At 37.7% G+C, this 20,987-nt stretch overlaps 4 protein-coding genes across 7 annotated transcripts in view; 2 read left to right on the top strand and 2 right to left on the bottom strand.

Annotated features, from left to right (window-relative positions):
• Positions 1-388, bottom strand: part of LOC110061824 (octopamine receptor beta-2R-like) — a 2,697-nt gene extending 2,309 nt beyond the window's left edge. Inside the window, exon 1 of the mRNA XM_020768686.2 lies at positions 1-388. This exon is cut by the window's left edge and continues 2,309 nt beyond it. The gene's annotated coding sequence lies outside the window, so the exon portion shown is untranslated.
• A 2,948-nt stretch (positions 389-3,336) lies between these two features.
• Positions 3,337-5,270, bottom strand: LOC110061825 (dopamine receptor D5-like). Its single transcript, XM_020768688.2, has one exon. It carries the CDS (start codon positions 4,807-4,809, stop codon positions 3,850-3,852), a length of 960 nt encoding a protein of 319 aa, XP_020624347.2. The 5' UTR covers positions 4,810-5,270; the 3' UTR covers positions 3,337-3,849.
• Positions 5,271-9,724: 4,454 nt separating this feature from the next.
• LOC110061747 (uncharacterized) lies at positions 9,725-13,200 on the top strand. Of its 2 annotated transcripts, none has more exons than XM_020768592.2 (5): positions 9,725-9,827; positions 10,557-10,721; positions 11,516-11,684; positions 12,623-12,661; positions 12,876-13,200. In XM_020768592.2, exons 2-5 carry the CDS (start codon positions 10,569-10,571, stop codon positions 13,094-13,096), a joined length of 582 nt encoding a protein of 193 aa, XP_020624251.2. In that variant the 5' UTR covers positions 9,725-9,827; positions 10,557-10,568; the 3' UTR covers positions 13,097-13,200. The 2 variants fall into 2 exon arrangements, with proteins under 2 accessions (XP_020624251.2, XP_089154180.1); XM_089298054.1 differs by lacking the exon at positions 9,725-9,827 and adding an exon at positions 10,406-10,488.
• An 832-nt stretch (positions 13,201-14,032) lies between these two features.
• Positions 14,033-19,173, top strand: LOC110061745 (uncharacterized). Of its 3 annotated transcripts, XM_020768591.2 has the most exons (6): positions 14,033-14,216; positions 15,042-15,078; positions 17,059-17,250; positions 17,574-17,730; positions 18,647-18,682; positions 18,839-19,173. In XM_020768591.2, the coding sequence occupies exons 3-6, from the start codon at positions 17,077-17,079 to the stop codon at positions 19,090-19,092; spliced, it is 621 nt and encodes a 206-aa protein (XP_020624250.1). In that variant the 5' UTR covers positions 14,033-14,216; positions 15,042-15,078; positions 17,059-17,076; the 3' UTR covers positions 19,093-19,173. The 3 variants fall into 3 exon arrangements, with proteins under 3 accessions (XP_020624250.1, XP_020624249.1, XP_089154164.1); XM_020768590.2 differs by lacking the exon at positions 14,033-14,216 and having other exon boundaries at positions 14,988-15,078; XM_089298038.1 differs by lacking the exons at positions 14,033-14,216; positions 15,042-15,078 and having other exon boundaries at positions 16,936-17,250.
• Positions 19,174-20,987: the final 1,814 nt, after the last annotated feature.

Raw genomic sequence — 20,987 nt, 5'->3', positions numbered from 1 at the left:
CCAGGCTGTTCTTCGTTCTGTCGTATTAATCGAATCTTCAGTGTTGTTGGCCTTAAATCTTTGTTAGTTTACTATTCTCTCGCAGAGTGCAAAGCAAAATTAATTTCAATGCAGTTACTTTATCTTCCTTTATGAATATTTTTGTTGCGTCCCAGGAGAGCTCATTAAAAAGCAATAAAAAGACAGCTTTTAAAGTGCACCAAGGATCCACTGAAATATATTTCTGTTTATAGTTCTCGGTTTTTTTTCCACCTCGAGACTCATTCAAATATTGAAATACTCTCACCGATATTTGGTTCTGTACTTGATACTTCGCATCACTTTCCGTGCAGCTTCTCGATCCTGAAAACCAATTATTGAGCAATCTACAATAAACATTGAGATAGGAAATGAATCTTAATTGCACTTTGGAAAAGAAAACCAACCAACCGCTTGTTGGCGCTAGGCAGTCAGATAAACATGGGATAATATTTGCTTTCTTGTCCATTGCTTTGAAATATACTAAAGAGCAATTAAGATTGATTAAAGATATACAAAGCCTTGTCCAGTTTGAATGAACCGGTTGTACAGTAAGTAGATCGAATTCGTTAACCAGAGGAAGAGGCTTGTTTTGCATAAGTCGTGAAATAATTGACTCGAAACCAGCGGGGGAATAAAGTTCAGTTATATTTTTTTTCCGGTTTTAAAAGGCACTGTAATCATTTCCAAGCAACGCACGAACCCAGAGTGACTCGTCATGTATCCGTACCGATATTTTCTGTTCCCCTCTTGAAAAACATGCTCCGAAGTGATTGGTCAACTCGATAACAAAAGTACACTTTACAGCAGCTGAATCGCTTGCTCTTTAATTTGTAATTAGAGATAGTGCGTTGAAGACAAAAAATAAATGCCGCCAAAGAAAGAGGATCATCTTGAAGATTTCAAGGATATGTGGCAAAATCCTTTCTTGAAATCTATTGGGTACTCGGATTAGTACAAACAAGGGGTATTTGTAAGCGATTAGCAATTTTAACAGCCGTTTGTTACTGTGTTCATCACGTGTTTCGCAAATTGTAGTTTCTCTCTCACGCGGTCAAATAGACGGATTTAGTGGTCAGGATCATAGAACCAGGGGGATGGAAAAAGCAAAAGTAGCTTACTCACGAGAATTTAAGGTTATTCCTTACTGTTTTTCTTGTCTCGCAGTGCTCTTCGCACTTCCAAAGAAAAGAAGAATCATTTTGTGAAATAAATGTTTTACATCGAAGCCGGCAATACCCTGAAGGGAAAGAAGATTCCGACCCTCCTCGCATGGTAGGCCGGCAAGTGAACAGCACCTCCTTGAAAGAGCAAAAACTGTGCCATGGATTAAATCCAAAATCTTTGCTTCAATAATCAATAGAATATTTTGATACAAAAGCGTCGGTTCCTTTTTGAATTCTTAATATATTTCATTCTTTGTAGAGTAATTAGTCGAAAACCGAAATGTCGCTTTCATTATTGATGCAATAATTTTGTGATTGTTGCTCGGACATAGTAATTTCCTGTCGTGGTTATTGCGTTTGAAAAGTAAATATGATTATTCTGGGAAACCTAAGCTGCTTATAACGCTGAAGAAAAGCGAAGCAAATATTATGGCTGCATTTTTGCACGTAGACTTGGTTGCTGCCTCGCTCATTTCACTATGACCGGAAATAAATTACTCAAATGTCATCGTCAGTTTTTTTTTTTTTGTTTTTTTTTTTTCGTTTGAAATTGTTTGCTTTGCCTTGAAATTATACACTTGGGCTTATATTACCTGAGAGGTATTCTGGTATTTCTTTTTTCAACTTATTTATAATGTTATCTGTCAGTTAAAACATGCGAAAATACATAGAGGCATATCAACATGATGTATGGCGCAGAACTGTCTTGTTCCAAGCAATCGGTTTTGTCATTTGTCAATGAATCAATCAATCCGTCCGTTACGTTTTTGACGACGTTTTCATACGATTAAGTTGCTGAACTGTACAGATGACTACTGTCGCTGATTGACTTCAAATCTACACAAGTATGCTGTTTCGTAAATGAACGTATTTTACGTAGACCAATAAGAACAATAACCGTAACAACAAAATAACATAACATTCCCATCAGTTAACAATCCGGGCCACAGCAAAGAACTGATCTTGGCCTAGCGTGGGTTGCAGCTAGAACGGAAGATGTCGATTTGCTAGATGAAGTGTTGTAGCGTCAAGTCAATCTTAAACCTACTCTAGGGAAAATCTGGTGATCCACTGCGCTCGAAAGAGAATTCTCAGTTATACTTTAAAAACCTTCGAGGCAAAGGTTTGTTACTAATCACTCTACCCTTACAAGAGCCTCCTTGTTGATGTATGAAAGGGTACGTGGGATTTGGATTCGTGACCCATCTCATGCGCGTCCCCCAACCTTGGCTTTGCTTAAAATTCTTATGAAAAATGCCGAGATACTAATGGCATTCCTGTTCAGACGACATAATCGGATAAGCCTTATCACTTGCTCGAAACTCCAGACAAACATATTGCCGAATTATAAGCACAGACCAAAACTGGTGGACATTCCTACCCAGCAGTCATGCCCTTCACTAGGGAATGCACTTATCGTGCTATTTATAAGTGTCCCTCCCTTTACCACCCACATACGATTGGGCCAATGGAAATCTTTTAAGATTTTCAAGATCAAACTGCCTACTGCAGCTGTTTTCCAAGATAAGACAATGAGTTCGATGAACCGAGATTTGCGTATAGCATCTACACTGGGAAAACGTTCCAAACGATTTATGAAAACCTTTGCCATGATTAAACTTAAAGCACTATTTGCTTACAAATATGCTATATGAAACGGAAGTTTCTATGTTTTTGAAAAGATAAGTTTTATCGGCCCCCTTTCCTTAAGGGCCTCTAGTGAGTATCTCTTTTAAATGTAGACATCTCTAAAACGGAGCGTTCCTATTGCAATAACCCCCCACTAATTTCAATTAGCACTCCTTAATTAAAAATCTTAAAGTAGGGAATCTTCGGTAGAGACACGATGGCATCTCGATCTTAATTTTAGGGCATTCTAGCTTCGTAGCGTTCAGTTGTTCTTGATAGCCTTTCGGAAATCTGCGAACGAGCACGTCGTTCCTTGTAAGCGTTATCCCACCATCAAAAGCTCTATCTCGATCTTTCACAGTAAAATTGCACCGCCTGCCCTAACCGAATCATTCAGTGTAATACTAATTTGTTTAATGCACGTTTTTAAGGGTAATGAATTGACCTGTTGAATGATTAGACTAGCGTTTCCGTATCGCTATTCATCATACGGTCAACAAGTTGAAGTAATCACTTCAGCGGATTCCACTCCAAGTGTTGTTTGTTTACTTTATTGATTGATCGTTTTTTGTGTTTCCTTTATCGACAAAGCTTCTTGTAAAACTCTATGCTAAAAAAGCATCCGTTTGTTTTCGCAGCATATAAAAGGACTGTTACTGTGCGCTCACGCTACGAAACACGGTGTCGGTTCCACCAATAACATTCTCAGGGATATTGATGCTACATAATTGCGAGAAAAACAACGCCTAACTGCAGAAAATGTCAAGGATTCCTCGTCAAAACAAGCTATTTTGGCAACTAATACCAATCTACAAATAGAGAAAGGGATGTATGTCCACTTTAAGTTTGCTCCTTTAGCAAGCACAGCAGTTTGTCGGGCTCTGTCGCGAATCCGCTGGCAATGCAAATATAGAACTGACTGGAAGAGATTAGTGTAAAGTGAAACCAGCGAGTAATAAATACTTTTATGCCGACATTTTGAAGTAATCTCAGAAAATTTCAAACCGATGTATTCAGAACGCAATGTCAACAGTATTCACAGATCGGTCTCCTTGCCTTCTTTTCCACTTTCTAGTCTTTTCAGAATTAAAGGAACGTCGATAACACAGTTTTCACTGTGTTTCAGAGACGACCACTGAGGTCGCTTTCCCAGCATTCGCTTGATGATGCGTCGGAAGTCAGGCTTGAAAAATGAGTAAACCACAGGATTGACCATAGACCCTAAGGCAACGGTAAAGAGCGAGAAATCCAGCAGCCAGGCTGGGGATAGTTTGTCCACTAATTCACGTTTATCGACTGCAGATATAACACTAGTCAGATATAGGACTGGCAACCAACTTAAGATGAAGGAAATGGCAATCAAGGCAAACATTTTGGCAACTTTTGCCTCGGAAGCCATGGTATTTGAGTTTTTTCTTCCCTTGTTTTTGTCTTCATGATTGCGCCAGCTAAGGCTGCTTTCTCTTCGCAATCTCCTGACGATGTGCCTCGCTTCATGAAAGATCAGGTAATATGCTGTGCAGACAAAAATGTATGGCACAACAACACCAAGTCCTTGGATTAAAAACAGGTAGATTGTATGCGCTAATCCAGCATCTGAGCTCCAAATAAGGGGAATAATCGAGATAACCATTGGAAGAACCCACGAGCCTACTATGAACTTGACGAAGTGTCTCGTCATAACAGCATAGTAAATAAATGGTTTCGCTATAGCCAGATATCTGTCAAGAGTCACTGCACACACATTGGCAACTCCAGTTAATAGAATTGCCGACACAATATAACCCGTCCCATTAAATTCTGGTACGCTGATGTACAAAGGCAAGAGGAGCGCACCTGTGAGAATGTCCGACACTGCGAGGGACACAACAAATCCATTTGTGTAACTCCGTAGTTTGGCGTGCAAGTACACTAGCAGACACACACAACTATTGGTGACCACGATAAGAAGAGATAGGCAGCCCAAAGGGATCGCGACAACTGCTTCTGCTGGCATAATTAAGTGTTTGAAATTGTCTCCCTATTGCGAAGTTAAACTCGGTTTTATGGTTTCAGATGCTGTCTCTTCTTGATTGTTGGCTGAATGATGCGTAGTAAATTGATCCGATATTCATTCATCACAGACGCCCTGAGGTACCGAGCAAAGCGGCCGAGCTCAAACCCTCTGTAAATTGACGTTGAACCGACTAGCGAAGTTGTATTTATAGTCGGTTGAGGAAATCATTCTAAGCATTCTTCAGCTGGTCAGCTCGCGTGATACACAGGCCTCAAAGCTGATAAGCCAATACCAAATAAAATGCATTGTGACCGACTAACCAAGTGTTGAGTGAGCCGGAAAGATTTTTATTCCTACAAGTGCTTTCCGTCACATCTCTATAAATCTATCGGGTTTTATTTCACAGAATCCAATCTCAGTCTTACATGTACCGTTCGTTCCCGCATCTTTAAAATTCATAAGAGAAGTTTCGTTGTCTGCGTTTTTGGACGTTAAGACACTTTGTCTCTTTATTATCAAACCTAACATCCGATTCTCATTTCCCGAAGAAAGGTCAAATGTTTTCGTGTAAATAGAAACGTTCCTCGACTATAGTATTCTTACCGATAATGTCAAAGGTAATGGCGAATGGCATATCGTCAAAGACTACGTAATGTTATATATTGAAGCAATTTAGCAATTGGTTATGACCACGCCTTATATTAACGATAACAATGATTTTCCGTAGTCCATAGGAAGCTGGAACTAGCCTTTCAAGAAACACCAAAAACAACTGACCTCTCATGAGCTTAAATCGGCGAAAGTAAACATGGATTACCGTTTTTAAAATAGAAAATACGTTTTGTGTTTATTATAAACACAGTCCTTAACTGGTCCAGATGCGGTTTCCCATTAGTGGATGTCATAAGTTGTGATTACTGCAAAGATAATTCCGCATATTTCAATTTGTTATACTTCTTAATTGAGAAACCGCTGCTGTAACTCTCTCCAACAAAACGATAATCAGTATTAGCTATTTGTAAATGTGGATAACTTCAAAGTACCGATAAAATCTTTATATACTTCCCTTTAATGATTAATTTATGTGTTGGATGACATTGTAGCGTAGCCTTAGGGCATATAAACCAATACTGTGGCTGAGTGAAAAAATTTTAAAATCCGTCAGATAAGTCATGCAAGATAAGATCGGAAAGTAAATAGCGAACATAATCTTCTCACAAGTCAGCGATCGTTGATACAGCTAGGAGACCTGGAGGCAAAAAGATAATCAGCTTTGCTGACTTACGGATCGGAGTATCCAATTAGCATTCAATTTCTGTTACACGCAGAAACAAATAGACCAATTTCGATATATTAAAATTCAGCCTAAGACAATAGACCTCAGCACGAGGCTCTGGGGAATAAACCCCACAAACTTTGTATTTATTCCCCAGAGCCTCGTACTGAGGTCTATTGTTTTAGGCTGAATTTTAATATATCGAAATTGGTCTATTGGTGTCCGAGAATGGGACAAAAGATAAAAGTATCGCTGTATTGATTTACGCAAAAAATCATTGTCCGGGAGACTGATGAGAGTCTGCGTTGAATTACAACAAAAGAGAAATTGAATCGTTAAATTCATAAAACAGCTTGACGCGCGGCTTAATTCTAACTTAGACAAATCAAATATTTCTTTGAATCCCATGAGACGATCAGATCGGTATTAAACTTACCACAGAGACTGATTGAAATTAAAGTCAAATAGACTATGAAAAGGAGGAAACTTAATAACCCTATTTGCCTAGATGCTTTCCAGGTAAAGATAAAAACCTTCCCTGTGATCGGTAAAGAGTTACAAAGTGGGCTGAGAGTCAAGAGGACGGGAAATGCTTTGGAATCCCTGCCAGCGGCCGAAGCGAATACCTTAAGGCTGCCTCGAACTGTCCAAACACATGCGATTATCTCTATTCCTCAATTTAAAACACATAATAAATTGATCAACTCTTTCAGATAATAACGCATAAAAACCTCTCCGTTGTACTTTAGAAACAGAAAATTTTTTTGAGCTTACTTGTGTTTTTCTGAGCTTAGTTGTGTAACGAATATTGGAGGCGAAGATAGGTAATATATCATCCTCGGCCTTGAAAGATAAGCTAAGAGATTATCACACTAGGATTAGGCAGCTTATGGCAGCACCGAAGGGTCGTGTTATAATGACATTAAATTTCCCAACTGAGATGCTTCCAGCCAACGATGCTACCAACCAACCGCACGTAGTCATCTGTCTGCTTTCCGTGGATAAACCGCGTAAACGAGCCCATGAAGTATTGTATGAAAGGCAAGCAATCAGTTAGAGAAATGATTTGAGAGTACATATAGGATATAGAATGTCACATCAAATGATTCCGTGTTTTCGTGCATGAAGGATCTTTGATACGTGTTAGCGGGTAACACCGCATAGATATCACTAAGAGCGTTAGAGACATCTTGGCTGCGCCTTTCTGAGTTCGCGTTCACTATTTTGACATTCTTCTTTCAAACAATTTGTTAATGCACTCAAATTTAAGGCAAAAAGAAAGAATGTTTCCCACTTCTCAAATAATACTACTCAGTTTTTGACTTGAAAAACTCTCATGCAGAAAACGAAATAACTGAGGGCAAAACCCGATCAGGTATAATTGTAATTTAAGTTCCTTCTTTCCCCTACTATATATTCTCATGCATAAAATACGTGCTTCCAGTTTAAGTTAATTTTATAGCAAACCACTTGAAAAACTCCGAAACGAGATAACGTAGTGAATATTATGATAAAGGTTTGTTAAGTACTTCAAGTGGCCTGCGTTTTTCATTAATTCTTTGGGGGATTACCGATAGAATTAAAAGAGTACACTCAGTTCAGTCACCAAAAATATAATGTTCCGCCAAATCAAACATTTTCGTAGTGTGGAATCACTGTCAGGACTTACAACAGAATGCTTATAATAACAAGGAATTCATTCCTGTGGTTCACGATCGCTGATTCCTCTAGCTACGGCCAAAATGTATCGAATACGGACGTTTTTGTTGAGGTTGAACATATCAGTTGATATTTTTGGCTAATCCTAACCCATGACCTGCGTGATGCCGTACGGTCTACTACTTCAGAAACTGCGAACCGGTCAGCTTCAATGACATTCTTTATGTTTAATTCAAAGCGCGACGTCGTTATGTCTTCACTTCCTGTATACCAGCATCTCGTTAGTAATCACCCGATACAGCCCAATGAAAAGTCAGGAAAAGCCTATTTATCATGAGAATACATTTTAAACGCTGCATAATTATGGGCAAGGCCTCTAAATTTCAAAACAAACCGCAAGCTCTTACTTATCCTCGTGTTTCTGTTTTTTCCTTGTTTTGTTTAAACTATTCAGGAAAGATGCCAAAAAAAGATATCATATTACAAATTAGGTTTCTACAACGAAAGGTATATAGTAAAATAGATAAAGATATTGTTCTGTTCCAATACATACAACATTACTCTGGAAGGATTCTGGGTAAGAAAAGTGCTCACGAAAACTGTTTTCACGCGTGATTTCAACTTCGATCCCAGGCTCTCCTGGCCTCCGGTAAAGGCGAGGGAGCCTGGGATTGAGGTTGGAGTGATTTTATTTTGTCTACCCGATCTGCATCGGTGCCTTGATCTTGAAATTCTCTTTTTCTTCTGGTATTACCTGAACGAAGATATTAACGTGAACTGATTAATATGACGAGAAACAAGATTTTGTAGCGGCTTCCTCACTGTACGAGAGAATTGATGTTTGAACGCTGGTTAATTCTTTCAAAGATTTATCTCAAGATAGCAAACAATTTGTTTTAGTGTTGTCGTGGCTCATTTTTGATTGAATAAACTGATTAAACAAAGCAGCAAAGTGACGACTATTAATAATGGCATCAGGGGCGCGTAACCCGTTTTAATCACGGTTTTGAGCGGATGTTTTCGTTCCTGCCAGCATTTCTCCTTGAAAATAACATTCATTTTACATTCAATTTTAATTTACTCTCAAGCTAATAGATGACAGATTTTACGTCCATTCCATTTTACTACAAAAGGTTTGGCCAAATTAAATATTATGATTTCTAAGTAGTCGATTCAAATTCTTTTAATGTTCAAATCCTGTTCAAATATAATATTTCCCGAAGAAATGTAAAGGGTATCTTGTTACGGGAGGTTATTTGTAATGAAGGTAAAACTAAGCCGCTTCAATTTTTAATAATCCTTTTTGATCATTTAAACTAAAATTTGTTTGTTAAATATTAACCGGGTAGCATTTCCTCATGAAACCCGGTCAGATATCCTTTCGCCTTAAATTTTGAATTCCATTGTCTTTTGATAAGAAAGTTATTATAGAAACTTCTTTTGCCTCATGCTACTTCCAAGAGTCCGCAGAAATCTTTCAGGAATTTTGACAAAGCTAGCTGCATTAAATCTTGTAATTAGTAGAACGTGACTAACAGGATTTGATGAGACGGCAATAAATCAAAGAATGAAATTGCACATGTTAATTTTCCATAGATTTATAATTTACTAAGAAATGAAAGTGACATAATTCAAGCAGTCGTTGATATAATGTCAGACAGTCGTCCTCCTAGTTTTAATAATTTTTTAAACTGAGATTTCTAAGAGCACTTTAGGTGACGTTAGTGCTTTTTGTTAAAACTTTTTTTACGCTGAATTTTACACCAAACAGAAATTTACTCGACTACCATGGGCTTTTTGAAAAACTGAAATATGGTCATATTAGCCAGAATAAATCTCGCGATTAAGAAAGTGGCAAAAAAACATGAATATATTATTGAGCGGCAAATTGAGCAATCAAAGTTCAGTTGTGTTTATTTTTTTCAGGTTAATATAATTCGTCTGTAAACAAAGAAGATATTAATACGGAGATATAAAAAAGGACATTTTTCATTCTGTTGGCAATTTTTACAACCCAGAAGGTAAATCACTTCGCGTTAAAACCTTGGGAAAATTTTTCCACCCTTGCTGCATATTTTCCAAAGTAGGTACCTTTATAAACCATCACTACTGTCTTACGGTATATCCACAAAGAAGCAACTTTCTTAATGATTTTTCTTGGCTTGTAGGGTTGGCAGTGTATATGTTATACGGAGGGATTTTAAATCGAGTATACCGTAGAGTATTATGACGCCAAAATTGGGCCTTTCATAGGTATAAAGTGTACCTTGTTTTTCCAAATTTTGGTATTTCGCATGAGTTTGAGGGGAAATATTTGGGTATAACGGGTTTTCCTTTTCTTTTTCTTGGTATACCACTAACCCCCATGGCCGACCCTGATATATAACAGAGAATCCTGTTTCTAGAGTTTGCAGTAGTGTTCTTCCTTTTAGAGAATCGAACGCGGATATTGGTACGTAATGCAGGGCAACGAATGCGAGTGTCGCTCAGCGTACCTGTGTCGGGATTGCCCAACGGGGCCGTTAATAGATGAGAGAGTCCCTCAGTGTTGTCTTTTTTAAAGATCACCCAGAGGGGAGAGAGAAACAGAGGTTATGTAAGTGGATGGTATGATAATAAGTTTCTCTGAATGTCAGATACCACGTCGTTTGTAAGACGGGTCGACAGAAGAGACGATTTCAGATATTTCTGGCTGTAGTTCGCCTTTGAAGAAGTCTTACTTCTCTTGGGACTTACATCTAAAGGTATTTGGCATTTCATTTCAATAAGTTGCAAGATTTTAATTATTTACCTAATTGAATTCTTGTTGCAGATTTGTACCAAAATGAAGTGGTTTTCTTGCCTGGCTATCTTGTTTTGGTTCATTGTATCATCTGATGCCAACTGTGAACGAGCCCAAGTGAAAGACTGCATAGAAAAATACGTGAAAGAGTTGAATGAAAAGCCAGATATCAGTTCCCATTGTGACCGCTTGCGGGTAATTCTTGAGACTTCTATTTACATAAATTGGTCCTTTCACGTCAGTTGAATAAACTGAACACTGGTCCGACGGAGAAAGTGTCGATTGAAAATGCCTCACCAAAGCTAAGGGTCAGCTTAGCTGTTCAAAGTCCAAAAATATCCAAACCAGGTTTTTATTGCAATTTAGACAATGTAACTGTCACAGCAAATTACAAATGTCTACATTATTTAAGGTTTGCAGCCCCACATTTTATTGCGATTCATGGAAGAGGAAATAACGAATTATTGAATTGTCGGGCGTTGAGTTATCTGGTTTCAGGAGGTTTTGTTGTCGAGCTGTTTTTTGTTGTTGTTGTAGCTTTTTGTGTTGTTGTTGTTGTTGTTGTTTTGTTGTTTTGTTGTTTTGTTGTTGTAGAGGAATAAGTACATCTATTGTAGGCCCGTAAGCCTCATACATGTACAATATTCTACTCTATAACTGAAGCTATACTAAACTAAATGCAATAGCTAACGTCAGCTTTTTTATTTCGTTATCACTTTGAAAAGGAGCAAATAACTCATCCCACGTTGAACTCTGCGGCATGTTCGTAGCTGCTAATCAACTTGAGGTTGATAAAGGTGGATAAACTGCCGCAGCGAGTCTGTGACGGTGATTTTTCGAGCGTTGGCCATAATTCCATTGCTCGAAACGTTTGCTTCGCGATTTTCTTACCTTTTTGAACTTGAAGCTGATAACCAGCTAAGTGTTTCACTTGCCCGTCGATGCAGCCCAAAAGTTTCTTTAAAAACTGATAGCTTCTCTTATTGCAGGATGTATTTGGCTGTTTTTGGTCAGAAAACCCTGAATGCACCCGGGGTAGAATGATTAAACGCTGGAGAGGATGGGTGTTAATGGTTCGCACGTTGGAGAAGTATCTTGACTTGTGTGAAATTGATGACCAAAGACTGCAAAACTTCTACAGAAAATTGCCTGATGATTGTAAGTCCAAGCTCTATATAGAATTTTCCTTTTAATGTTGACTACCCCTTCATATATATATGAACGAACGCTATCAATTTGACCGAACAGTGACGACTTCAGATATGAGCGGGTTAATCAATAGCCAAACGAGGTGTTCATATTATGCAGGTCGTGGTTAGATGTTATAACAAAAGTTAATTTCCATTTTATTTCCATTCTGTAGTTGGAGTAAAGTTGTTGCTCTATCGCATCGGTAATCCCGAATTTTCCCGCAACTTTTCGGTATAATAATTCCTTACTACTTAATATGGAGATCCGAGTGTTGCAGGCCAATAAAACTTGTTGCTTTGAAATGCCGAAAACAGGCCTCTTTTAAATTAAAGCGGCAAGGAAGAATATGTAACAAAGCAAATCAAATTCAACTGCGGACTCCAGTTATGGTAAGGCCATTAACAGAATTGAAGTTAAAATAAAAAGCCAAGATCTCCCCTAGGACTGCTGCGTTTGTCTACTTTTAAACTCACCCTAAAGGGCCTAGGTTATCCCATTCTGTCGACAACAAAAGACTCAGGCAAGACTAAAGAGAGCTGATTGCCAAGAACATGACCTTATTTCTGTTCGTTAGAAATGTTGCTGAGGCGCAATTGGAATTAAACAGCCGCCCATGAACCTCAGAAATATATTTTCATCGTTAAGCAGCTAGTGTATAGCACTGACTAAATACTTAGCGTCTTATTAAAATTGAACGATGGCATAGACGTGGGTCCCCAAAACTAGCGTGACCGTTCCTGCATGACCCTGTACAATCCGGCTCCAGGAAAATTACTCTCAATTCCTACAACCTCCTTCACTCACTCCTAAACTATACCAGGGTGTGGGACAGTGTTCGTTAGATGACGAATGATGCTTTTAATTAATTAATGTTTTTTTTTTTTTGTTATTGTCGTCGATTATAGCAATACCAAAACGTTTCTATAACTTCTTGCGGACTTCCAGTAAGTGATTTATTTCATTTATTTTTTCATTGATTTGTTTTCATATATTATATTCCTGTAGTGTAAAAAAAGAAATTAGTGCATCTTCATCATAGAAAACCCAGAGTGTTTATTTGTCACGTTTAGAGTAATTGTAGTGGGCATAATTCGTAAACGTTTTAACACCTATCTCAAGGTGTGTGAAAGAGTGATTCCTTACTATTTCTTTTATCAGTTATTTCTGATGTCGACAAGAACTGTGCAAGGCGTGTCCACCTTGGGTGCAACAAAATGTTTGTTGATGAAGTAAAAAATAACCATCACATTTGCGATGATGGCAGAGATTGGCTGCAATGCTACAACAACAGCAACTGTAACCAAGAATCTGCCATAGTCCGTTATGCCAAGTACGTTGGAGAATTGGTGACTGAGCTTGTAACTGACTGCAATTCCTAGTCGTGCTTTTCGTTAAGTTCGTTGGTTGTGACACGCATCCAACCAATCATACTTGTTAACGTTATCATGATGCAAAATAAATCTTAAAACTACAGCGTACATAATTTGCGTTGTTGTCCTTTTTGTCAAGGTTCCTTCGATGAAGGGCTACCTCTCGAAGCGATACCTGCTAGACGTGATTTTTGCTACTGCGGTTGATTGAACAACTTTTAAGTTGTTATCATTTAAAAATTATAATCAACCAAGTGTATCACATGCCCGCTAACACAGCACAATGGTTTTCGTAGAAACCTATTACGTGACCATTTCCATTACAGCAGAGACCCATAAGTGGCTGAAAAGTGCAGCGTGCGTTCACAGATTCTATAGGCAAGTGACCTTATTTGGAAACCCCTTGCTCTTACCCATGCAGTAAACTAAACGTCAAAGCAAACACAGTATTATCTTCGACAGTCAATGATCATGTGACGTTTTTGAAGAGATTTGGAGTATTTATAATTTTTGTTAAAAATAGAATAAAGCATCCGTTTGAATTTCCAAAAAATGCGCATTAAAGAAGGGTTAAATACATGCAATGCGATAAAACCTAAGTAGGAACAAAGCAATGGCTTAAAATTATGAGGATTATGAACTAAACTCTATTACTAGTATAGGTACCTTCCCCTTAATTGGGCTCTAGTCAATAGCAGTTTTACCCCCAGCATTTAATGATGTTTTACAAACAGTCTGCCAATACCCATTTTTACTGCTAGGTCAGTTGAGAGTCAAGTGCATTGCCAGTAAAGAACACAACACAGTGACCTTGACAGTGCTTGAAACAAGGCTGTTTGATCTACAGTCCAAACACCTCAAACATTAGGCCAACCGAGTCTCCCATATGTTCATATAAGGCGTTAGTGAAATTACTATTCAGTGCTGACAATACTGTAACGTGTGTTAACTATTTCGTTTTGCTTTTTTTTTTTCTTACATAAAAGAAGCGTTTCCTCTTAGATAGAAGATTCACTTATTTTCCTTATTGACTAGGTGATATAAGTAAATATTTGCATCATTCTTCTTTGATAACAATGACGACATTTTCTGGGAATGTTTTTTCATCTGGTCTATCTTGGACAGATTGGTAAGTGCCACTGTTGCAGCCATAGTAACTTAGTAATGATGGACTTCTTTATGAAGACAGTTATAAAGTCTCACAATTCATTAGTTTTTCAGCTTTGTAAATTAATCAACACAATCCAATATTTTTTGCACTGTTTGATTTTAGTGATTTGTCCTCTCCCCTTATTTTTGTTAAAAAGATCTTCTTGCTTTGATGTGCCTGGAGCGTATAACCTAAATTTACAAATTCATGATCAAGTTTATTAACTGCTAATTTCAAACTTAGAAATCAGGACAAATAACTATTTATAGATACTTATTAGTATTTCATGTTATCTTATCGTGTTTTCATAAAAGGATTGTAAATAAACACTGGAAAAATGGAGTTCTACCCTTCTAGGCGAATTTTGCAGCGCTGAACACAGTGACAACTCTCTTTTGTTACTCTGTTGAAGAAATGTGTTAATTAACCTTTTTTCTTGAAATTGAGAATTTCAACACCTATGACCAAGTAAATGAATAATTTATAAAACAGAAACTTACAAGAGAGTGATCTCGTGCTTCATGTAGACATTCGATGATTGTCTTACTCCTCAAGAGCTCAGTCTTTTTTGATGCTACAAACTTGCTGAAGTATTTAGAATTACTTCACGCAGTAACTGCCTCAAAAGAAATAATTTAAAGACCACAGTTTGTCTCGTTTATTTACTAAAACAGAAGCTCAAAAGATTGAATAATAATGTTTATTTACGGCAGCTGCTTTCTTTCACATCATTACGTGCACAAATGTGTATACAAAAGATTTTCTAAACTAATTGCCCCACTTTGTGATCTCAATTTTCTGCAGAAGACCTTCAACTGGGACATTCCATTTCTAACGCAAGGTACAGTTCAATATATGCTTCTCTTTAATCTAGCGTAACACTTGGGTACATTCGTTACTCCATTGGCTTGTTACCCAGGAAAGTCTCAAAATTGCATAAGTACCAAGGTCTTTATGGGTCGAGAGGCGGACCGCAGCTATTGAAATGGTTTCAACTCAGTTCTTGAAAAGACCTTCATTCACGAAGCTAGGGAGGAAATCAGCGAAACGTTTCAAGAGAATTGAGGAACAGGTAACGAAATTTCCGGCGATTCTTGATTTGGTTTGCTCCATACTAAAAAATTGAAAATTAAATATCTCGGTGTTTTACTTAATTTTCATGATCATAAAGTCAGGTTCTTGGTCTAACTTTTTGCTCAAGATGTCCTCTAGACAGTCGCTCGCGTCCCTGAGATATATCTGCATGCTAGGTAGCTTAAGCAGTGACGACGACGACGATCCAAGGACGACGGAAATTAGGGGCCAAGGCTCGCGTTGTCCAAACCCCTCAGAAATTGGTCATTTCACGTTGTTGTTTTGCAGAGGTAGGTTGCAAATTGTGCAAAGATTTATAACGCACGTGCATAACCATTGTTCTGCTTGTTTCACGACGGTTTTGTTGGCCTCGTCATGGCGGTTTGCTAAAGCTCCCAACGGATACAAGGGCAGCAAAAAAACATTCTTTATACTGACCAATCTGGAAAATCTCAATCTTGGGCAACTATCAACTGAAAAGGACCACGATTTTGTCTTTTCCATTAAACATTGTGGTTAACCACTTCTACAACAGCTGCAAGAGGCGTGTATATAAGAAAACTGCATGTTAGTACTGCGTTTAACTTTAAGCTCGTTAGTAAACATAATGAAAGCTAACAACCCTTTGTAAAACCACCGCCGAAAATAACGATTGGTCACAATGAACGATTTTCTTCTCCGAAGTTTCTTCGCCCAACTAAGAGAAACAAAGTTGCATCTGTTGGGTCTTTCTGGTATCAATGCTAGTTTTCTTAAGCGTTTCTACACTGAACAAAACTTTCTAGACGGCGTTCCATTAACCCTGGAATTCTCTCAAAAGACTGTGTGGGATATCACGTTTGCTGTTTATTTTGTGTTCTTAAAAAAAAAAACAACACTTTCTTTCCGGCCTAATCACGGACTGAAATGTACTTCAAAAAACGTTCTCTATTTCTCCTTATCATAGGTAGCTTGTTTCAATCGATGCTATTATATTCAGGGAGGAAAAGCATCACATGGTTACGGGTTTCAAAACATCCCATCCACGATCAACATTTTAATCAATCTGTTATTTGCTTGCAAATTATTGTTTTAATTTTAATTTTATGATGATAAATCTGCTTTAATTAATGTTGTTTGTTAATCTTGGTGCCGTTGTATAGTCTCCTTCCTGGGTGTAATATATATAACGAAATCATTTCAACAAATGACCTTCCACTAATCGGAAATGTATGTTCTTTATCGGAAACAACCTTTTCTTTCAATAGATTAATGGCATATGACTAATCAGTGGTCTCATCACTCGTGCATTGTCTTCTTTATGTCATAACATGTGGTTCATTTTTACGACCGTTTATACATACATAACAAAGACTTTATTTATACTCGAATTTACAGAGTAGCTATATAGCCAATAAATTCGTGATTGATGATTAGGATAGGAAGACAACAAAAAAGACTCCCCTTTTAGTTGTCAAATTATCGACCACAAATTCTCCCTAATTACTGGTGCCCGCAGATTTCCGATGCAAACCTTTCGGAAAATTCGATTACCTTTGTGTCAATCAATAGCTTGACACTGAAAAATCACAGCAGTTTAGGTCCTAACCTAATCTAAGTGAAATATATAATTGCTAAACAGTTAGTCACTTGGCCAAGCACGTTCTCCAGTCAGTTTTTCTCTACAGGTCGCTGCAGCGAGACAGCGAAGGAGACACTGGAGTTTAGTAGATTCCGCAACAATAATTTGTCTTTTGAATTTCTACAGTTTACCAAGAAAGCCATCATGAGCATTGTGAGGTCAACTGGCTTGCTTTTTTTTTCCGTTTTCTTGTTCATCCTGTTTTCTGCCGAAGGAGCAGGGAACTGTGAGATCGAATTGATTCACGGATGTATTTCTAAGTACAAGGGGATTCTCAGAGCCAAACCCAATCCGGAAGATCATTGCTCACGTGTCCAGGTAAATCAAGTGATTCTACAAATAACTTGTTGTAAGTTGTTCGTATTTTTGTAAATTAGCCTTCTTCTTGCTGTAGTCTATAAATTACTCTTCAAGTTGGAAAACAAGGTGATCACTGTCGGCGTATTTTTGGACTGTATAAGCCTTTCTTGCTTTTCTCAGTGACTTCATTCATTCTTTTCTTCCTTTTCCCGCACCTCATCACTTCTACCTGCCACAAAATTGACATTTCAAAGTTCCAGCTCTATCGGATATAGTACTAGTTTACCCAAATTAAAACTAGTCACTTAGTTATTTCTTTTGAATTTCTCGTTGAATCACAGGACGTTGTATTATCCTTTGCTGAGAATCCTTCTTGCAAAGGACCATCAATAAACCGCTTTCGCTTCTGGATTTTGCAAGAAGCAATGTTAGAAGTCAAACTAAAAATCTGCCCACAAGTGAACTACAAAAGCCTGAAGGATTGTGTTGAAAACACAGGTAAATGAAACTGAAATATTATTGCACAGAGAGTGAATTTACGACCCAACTTCATATACCTGATTTTAAACCCAAATTAGGTCATACTTTTCTCTCGAGGACGGCGAGCTCTGAAGGAAGAGAATACCTAAATATGAAATAATTTCTTCTCGTACCGGTCAGATTGGCCGGTGTCTTAGAAGTATTTCATGGGTAGATTAAGATATTCTAGTAATATATCAAACACTAAAGACCGTGTTTGACCACATTTCAAAACACCGAGAAGAGAGTTGCAAATACGACGCGCCGCGGAGTATTTTTGACGAAATTCGAGGTGTTTGGAAATGTAGTCAAATACTGTCTGGAGCGTTTGATATATCTTCTCAATCGAAACTAAAACTAAGGAGAAAACGTAGAAATAATCGTAAAATCCCATGCTAATTAAGATCAGATATCCAAACACCATCACGGTCATGACTTCCTTTGTCTAAACTTGATGAGTTATATAATGAGTTTGAGAAGAGGAGAGTCAAAACTTTAAGGCCACAAATTTGCTTTAAACTCTCTCGAATTGCTAAAGAAAAATAAATAAAAATAAAACCAGAAACAGTCACAATAATGGTAAGCCTGTATGTATACGTTATAAACTCTAAAAATTAAATTATTTAGTAGAAGTCCATAAATGTGCTTTATGCTCTCTAAATTACTAAATAAATAAAAAAAATAAAATAAAACCAGAAACAGCCACAGTAATGGTAAGCCTGTGTTTATACATTATAAACTCTAACAATTAAAGTATTTCGTAAGAGTGAAAAGAAACTTAATACAAACATAATATCAATAATTATAAAGCAACATAGCAATCTCAATGAAAATATAATAGAATAATATTATAATATCAGTCTTCTGAGGTTCAATTCAAACTTTTTATACGCAGATGTTGCCAAGGAGCATACACTGGTTGAAAACTATGGTAAGGAATTCTTAATAATAATAACTAATTCATCGAATTAATAATTATAAATGCAGTCTTTCACAATCGCTGGTTCCTTTATAAACGCTATAACTGAGGTTGGTGGTCATTAGAATGTTATTTGTTGTTGTTGTTGTTGTTGTTGTTGTTTTTCAGGCCTCGGAGACTCGTTCGACCCATGTGCTGCCGAAGTTCATACCATGTGCAGTAAAACGTTCCTGGATTTGATGAAGCAAAACGAACGCATTTGTGGTGATTCGGCCCAGTGGTTTGCATGCTACCGTAAAGTAGCCGAGAAAAAGAACTGCAACTCGCCAATTATCAAAAATTACGCTGATTTTGTCGAAAAGATGGGAATTCAACTTGTCAGTGATGCCTTGTTTGCGAATTCATGTAGCATCGCAATCTAAAGGTTTTTATCGTTGTCTCCTAAACATATACATGTTGAACGAACAAAGTTATCTCAATCAGAGAATAAAACTGAATACGATCTCCGTCTACTACTCTTTTGTTAATGCTGTTGTTGTTAATTGATGTGCTATAGAGAGCACTTCAGGCCCAGGTATTCATTTGAAAAAACAAACGAACAAATAATGAACAAGTCAAAGAATGCCTGTAACCCTAACCCTGACTTTCCATTTCCGGGTTGCCTTGAAACATTTCAAAACGATTCCTGGCGGAAAACCTTTCATATGAAAATACACTAGTTTTGTAAGACCGTGAACGAGAAAGTGAAGCTCGTCTCCCTTGGAAAAGGTTTCCACCTGGATTTGTTTTAAAACAAAAGGATCTGTAGTGCTATGAATTTCTATGGCTCTAAGAATTTCCGTTTGTTCCAATTACACTGGCAAGCTCATAAACCAGACCTCTTTCGTTCGTTTTGGTATATGTTCCCTAATTTAACCCATTTAAGATCAAAAGGTAGATCAAGTTAACTTTTTACGTTATGCATTCAAAGAAACATTCATATGGAAAAACCATTCAAAGAACCAAACTCCTGGCTCATTTAAACACTGTTCACAGAAAATAGGATTATCATAAGGATGAAATGCTCGGGCAGGGTGAACGCTACCATCATCGGGACTAGTTCAGAGAGGGCTCATTTCATTAACTTGACTAACATCGTCTGATCGGTGTAAATGGCGTACGGACGGACGGACGGACACCGCACGAAAAATCACACTGATGACAACCAAACTTTTTCGGAGGCTAATGAGTTCCGTTAAATCCGTCAATATCTCCCGCAAAATTTGCGCATCAGCTATTCTGCTGTCCCAGATTATAGTCTGATTGCTTATTAAGCATGTTGTTGTTTAGCAAGAAAGCGAAGAAGAAGTATCCACGTACCCAGAGTCAATCTCGAGCCTAGACCTCGCGAGCTCCCCTGCACCAGTTCCCGACCGCTCGTCTCGGGGAGGCGCGGGCTCTGGGTACGATATTCGCACGCGAAAACTTGAGGATGCGCAGATGTAAGTGGCGGCAATTTCAAAATAATACTTCATTTTTTGGAGCTGTTTATTCCGTTAAGAAAAGAGGTATGTGCAGTTTCAATGTACTGAACCGTTCTTACATTCTTGCACTATTCCTGTCCTAGCTGTTTTGTGTTAACATTCAAGAATATTCCGAAGTGAGTCGACAGCTAGAATTGAACCTTTGCGTTTTCCAACATTGGTTTTAAGGCGTAGTACATGACCAAATATATATATATCAAAAGTCGCTCAAATTATTTAAAAACACAACGTAGCAATAGAAAGCAAGACCAAATATTGTATCGTGAACTTCATTTCGCGATTTCAACATTATTTAACGGCAGAAAGTGCTAAATACCATACAAACTATAAGTTCTTACGCTTTCAAAATGCCAATTCAATTTTTCCTCAGTCAAGAATGTTTTCCTTCACAAATATATGCGCGAATTAGTTCCTCTTTAGTGAGCTATCATAATTTTCTATGATTATTCCACAGAATGTGGAAACATTGGTCTATACACCGAAGACAAAAATCACTAAATTGAAGGGACCGAACATGCCGAATTGAAAACCAAAGTCAACAGGTGATAGGTAAGCGTACCTATTTTTTTTTCTTTTTTGTTTTTTTTTTTTTTTTTTTGTCACACTGAAGTAAAAAAAATTCTTGTTTCTGAAATTGCATTTGAGTCTCGTCCGCTTGATTACAATTCCACACGTGCTCACGTTCTGAGTATTTTGTTGTGAATTGCACGTGACAAAAGCGGTATGTTAAATAGGCTGAGAAAAAACCAGAGCATCGTTCCGTGGAAAACAAAAGGACTGTTAATGATTGTGTG

This window comes from Orbicella faveolata, unplaced genomic scaffold (genome assembly GCF_042242905.1).
Source record: "Orbicella faveolata isolate gen_17 unplaced genomic scaffold, um_ofav_v1 contig_1, whole genome shotgun sequence".
Lineage (NCBI taxonomy): Eukaryota > Metazoa > Cnidaria > Anthozoa > Scleractinia > Merulinidae > Orbicella > Orbicella faveolata.
This window is presented reverse-complemented; position numbering and strand designations above follow the sequence as displayed.

Bases quoted from the DNA above. Each gene is read 5' to 3' on its own strand.
- LOC110061745 (XM_020768591.2), top strand. From the start codon at position 17,077: ATGAGCATTGTGAGGTCAACTGGCTTGCTTTTTTTTTCCGTTTTCTTG. The intron at 17,251-17,573 runs GTAAATCAAGTG...GTTGAATCACAG, and splicing joins ATCATTGCTCACGTGTCCAG to GACGTTGTATTATCCTTTGC. The intron at 18,683-18,838 runs GTAAGGAATTCT...GTTGTTTTTCAG, and splicing joins TACACTGGTTGAAAACTATG to GCCTCGGAGACTCGTTCGAC.
- LOC110061825 (XM_020768688.2), bottom strand. From the start codon at position 4,809: ATGCCAGCAGAAGCAGTTGTCGCGATCCCTTTGGGCTGCCTATCTCTT.
- LOC110061747 (XM_020768592.2), top strand. From the start codon at position 10,569: ATGAAGTGGTTTTCTTGCCTGGCTATCTTGTTTTGGTTCATTGTATCA. The intron at 10,722-11,515 runs GTAATTCTTGAG...CTCTTATTGCAG, and splicing joins CCCATTGTGACCGCTTGCGG to GATGTATTTGGCTGTTTTTG. The intron at 12,662-12,875 runs GTAAGTGATTTA...TTCTTTTATCAG, and splicing joins TAACTTCTTGCGGACTTCCA to TTATTTCTGATGTCGACAAG.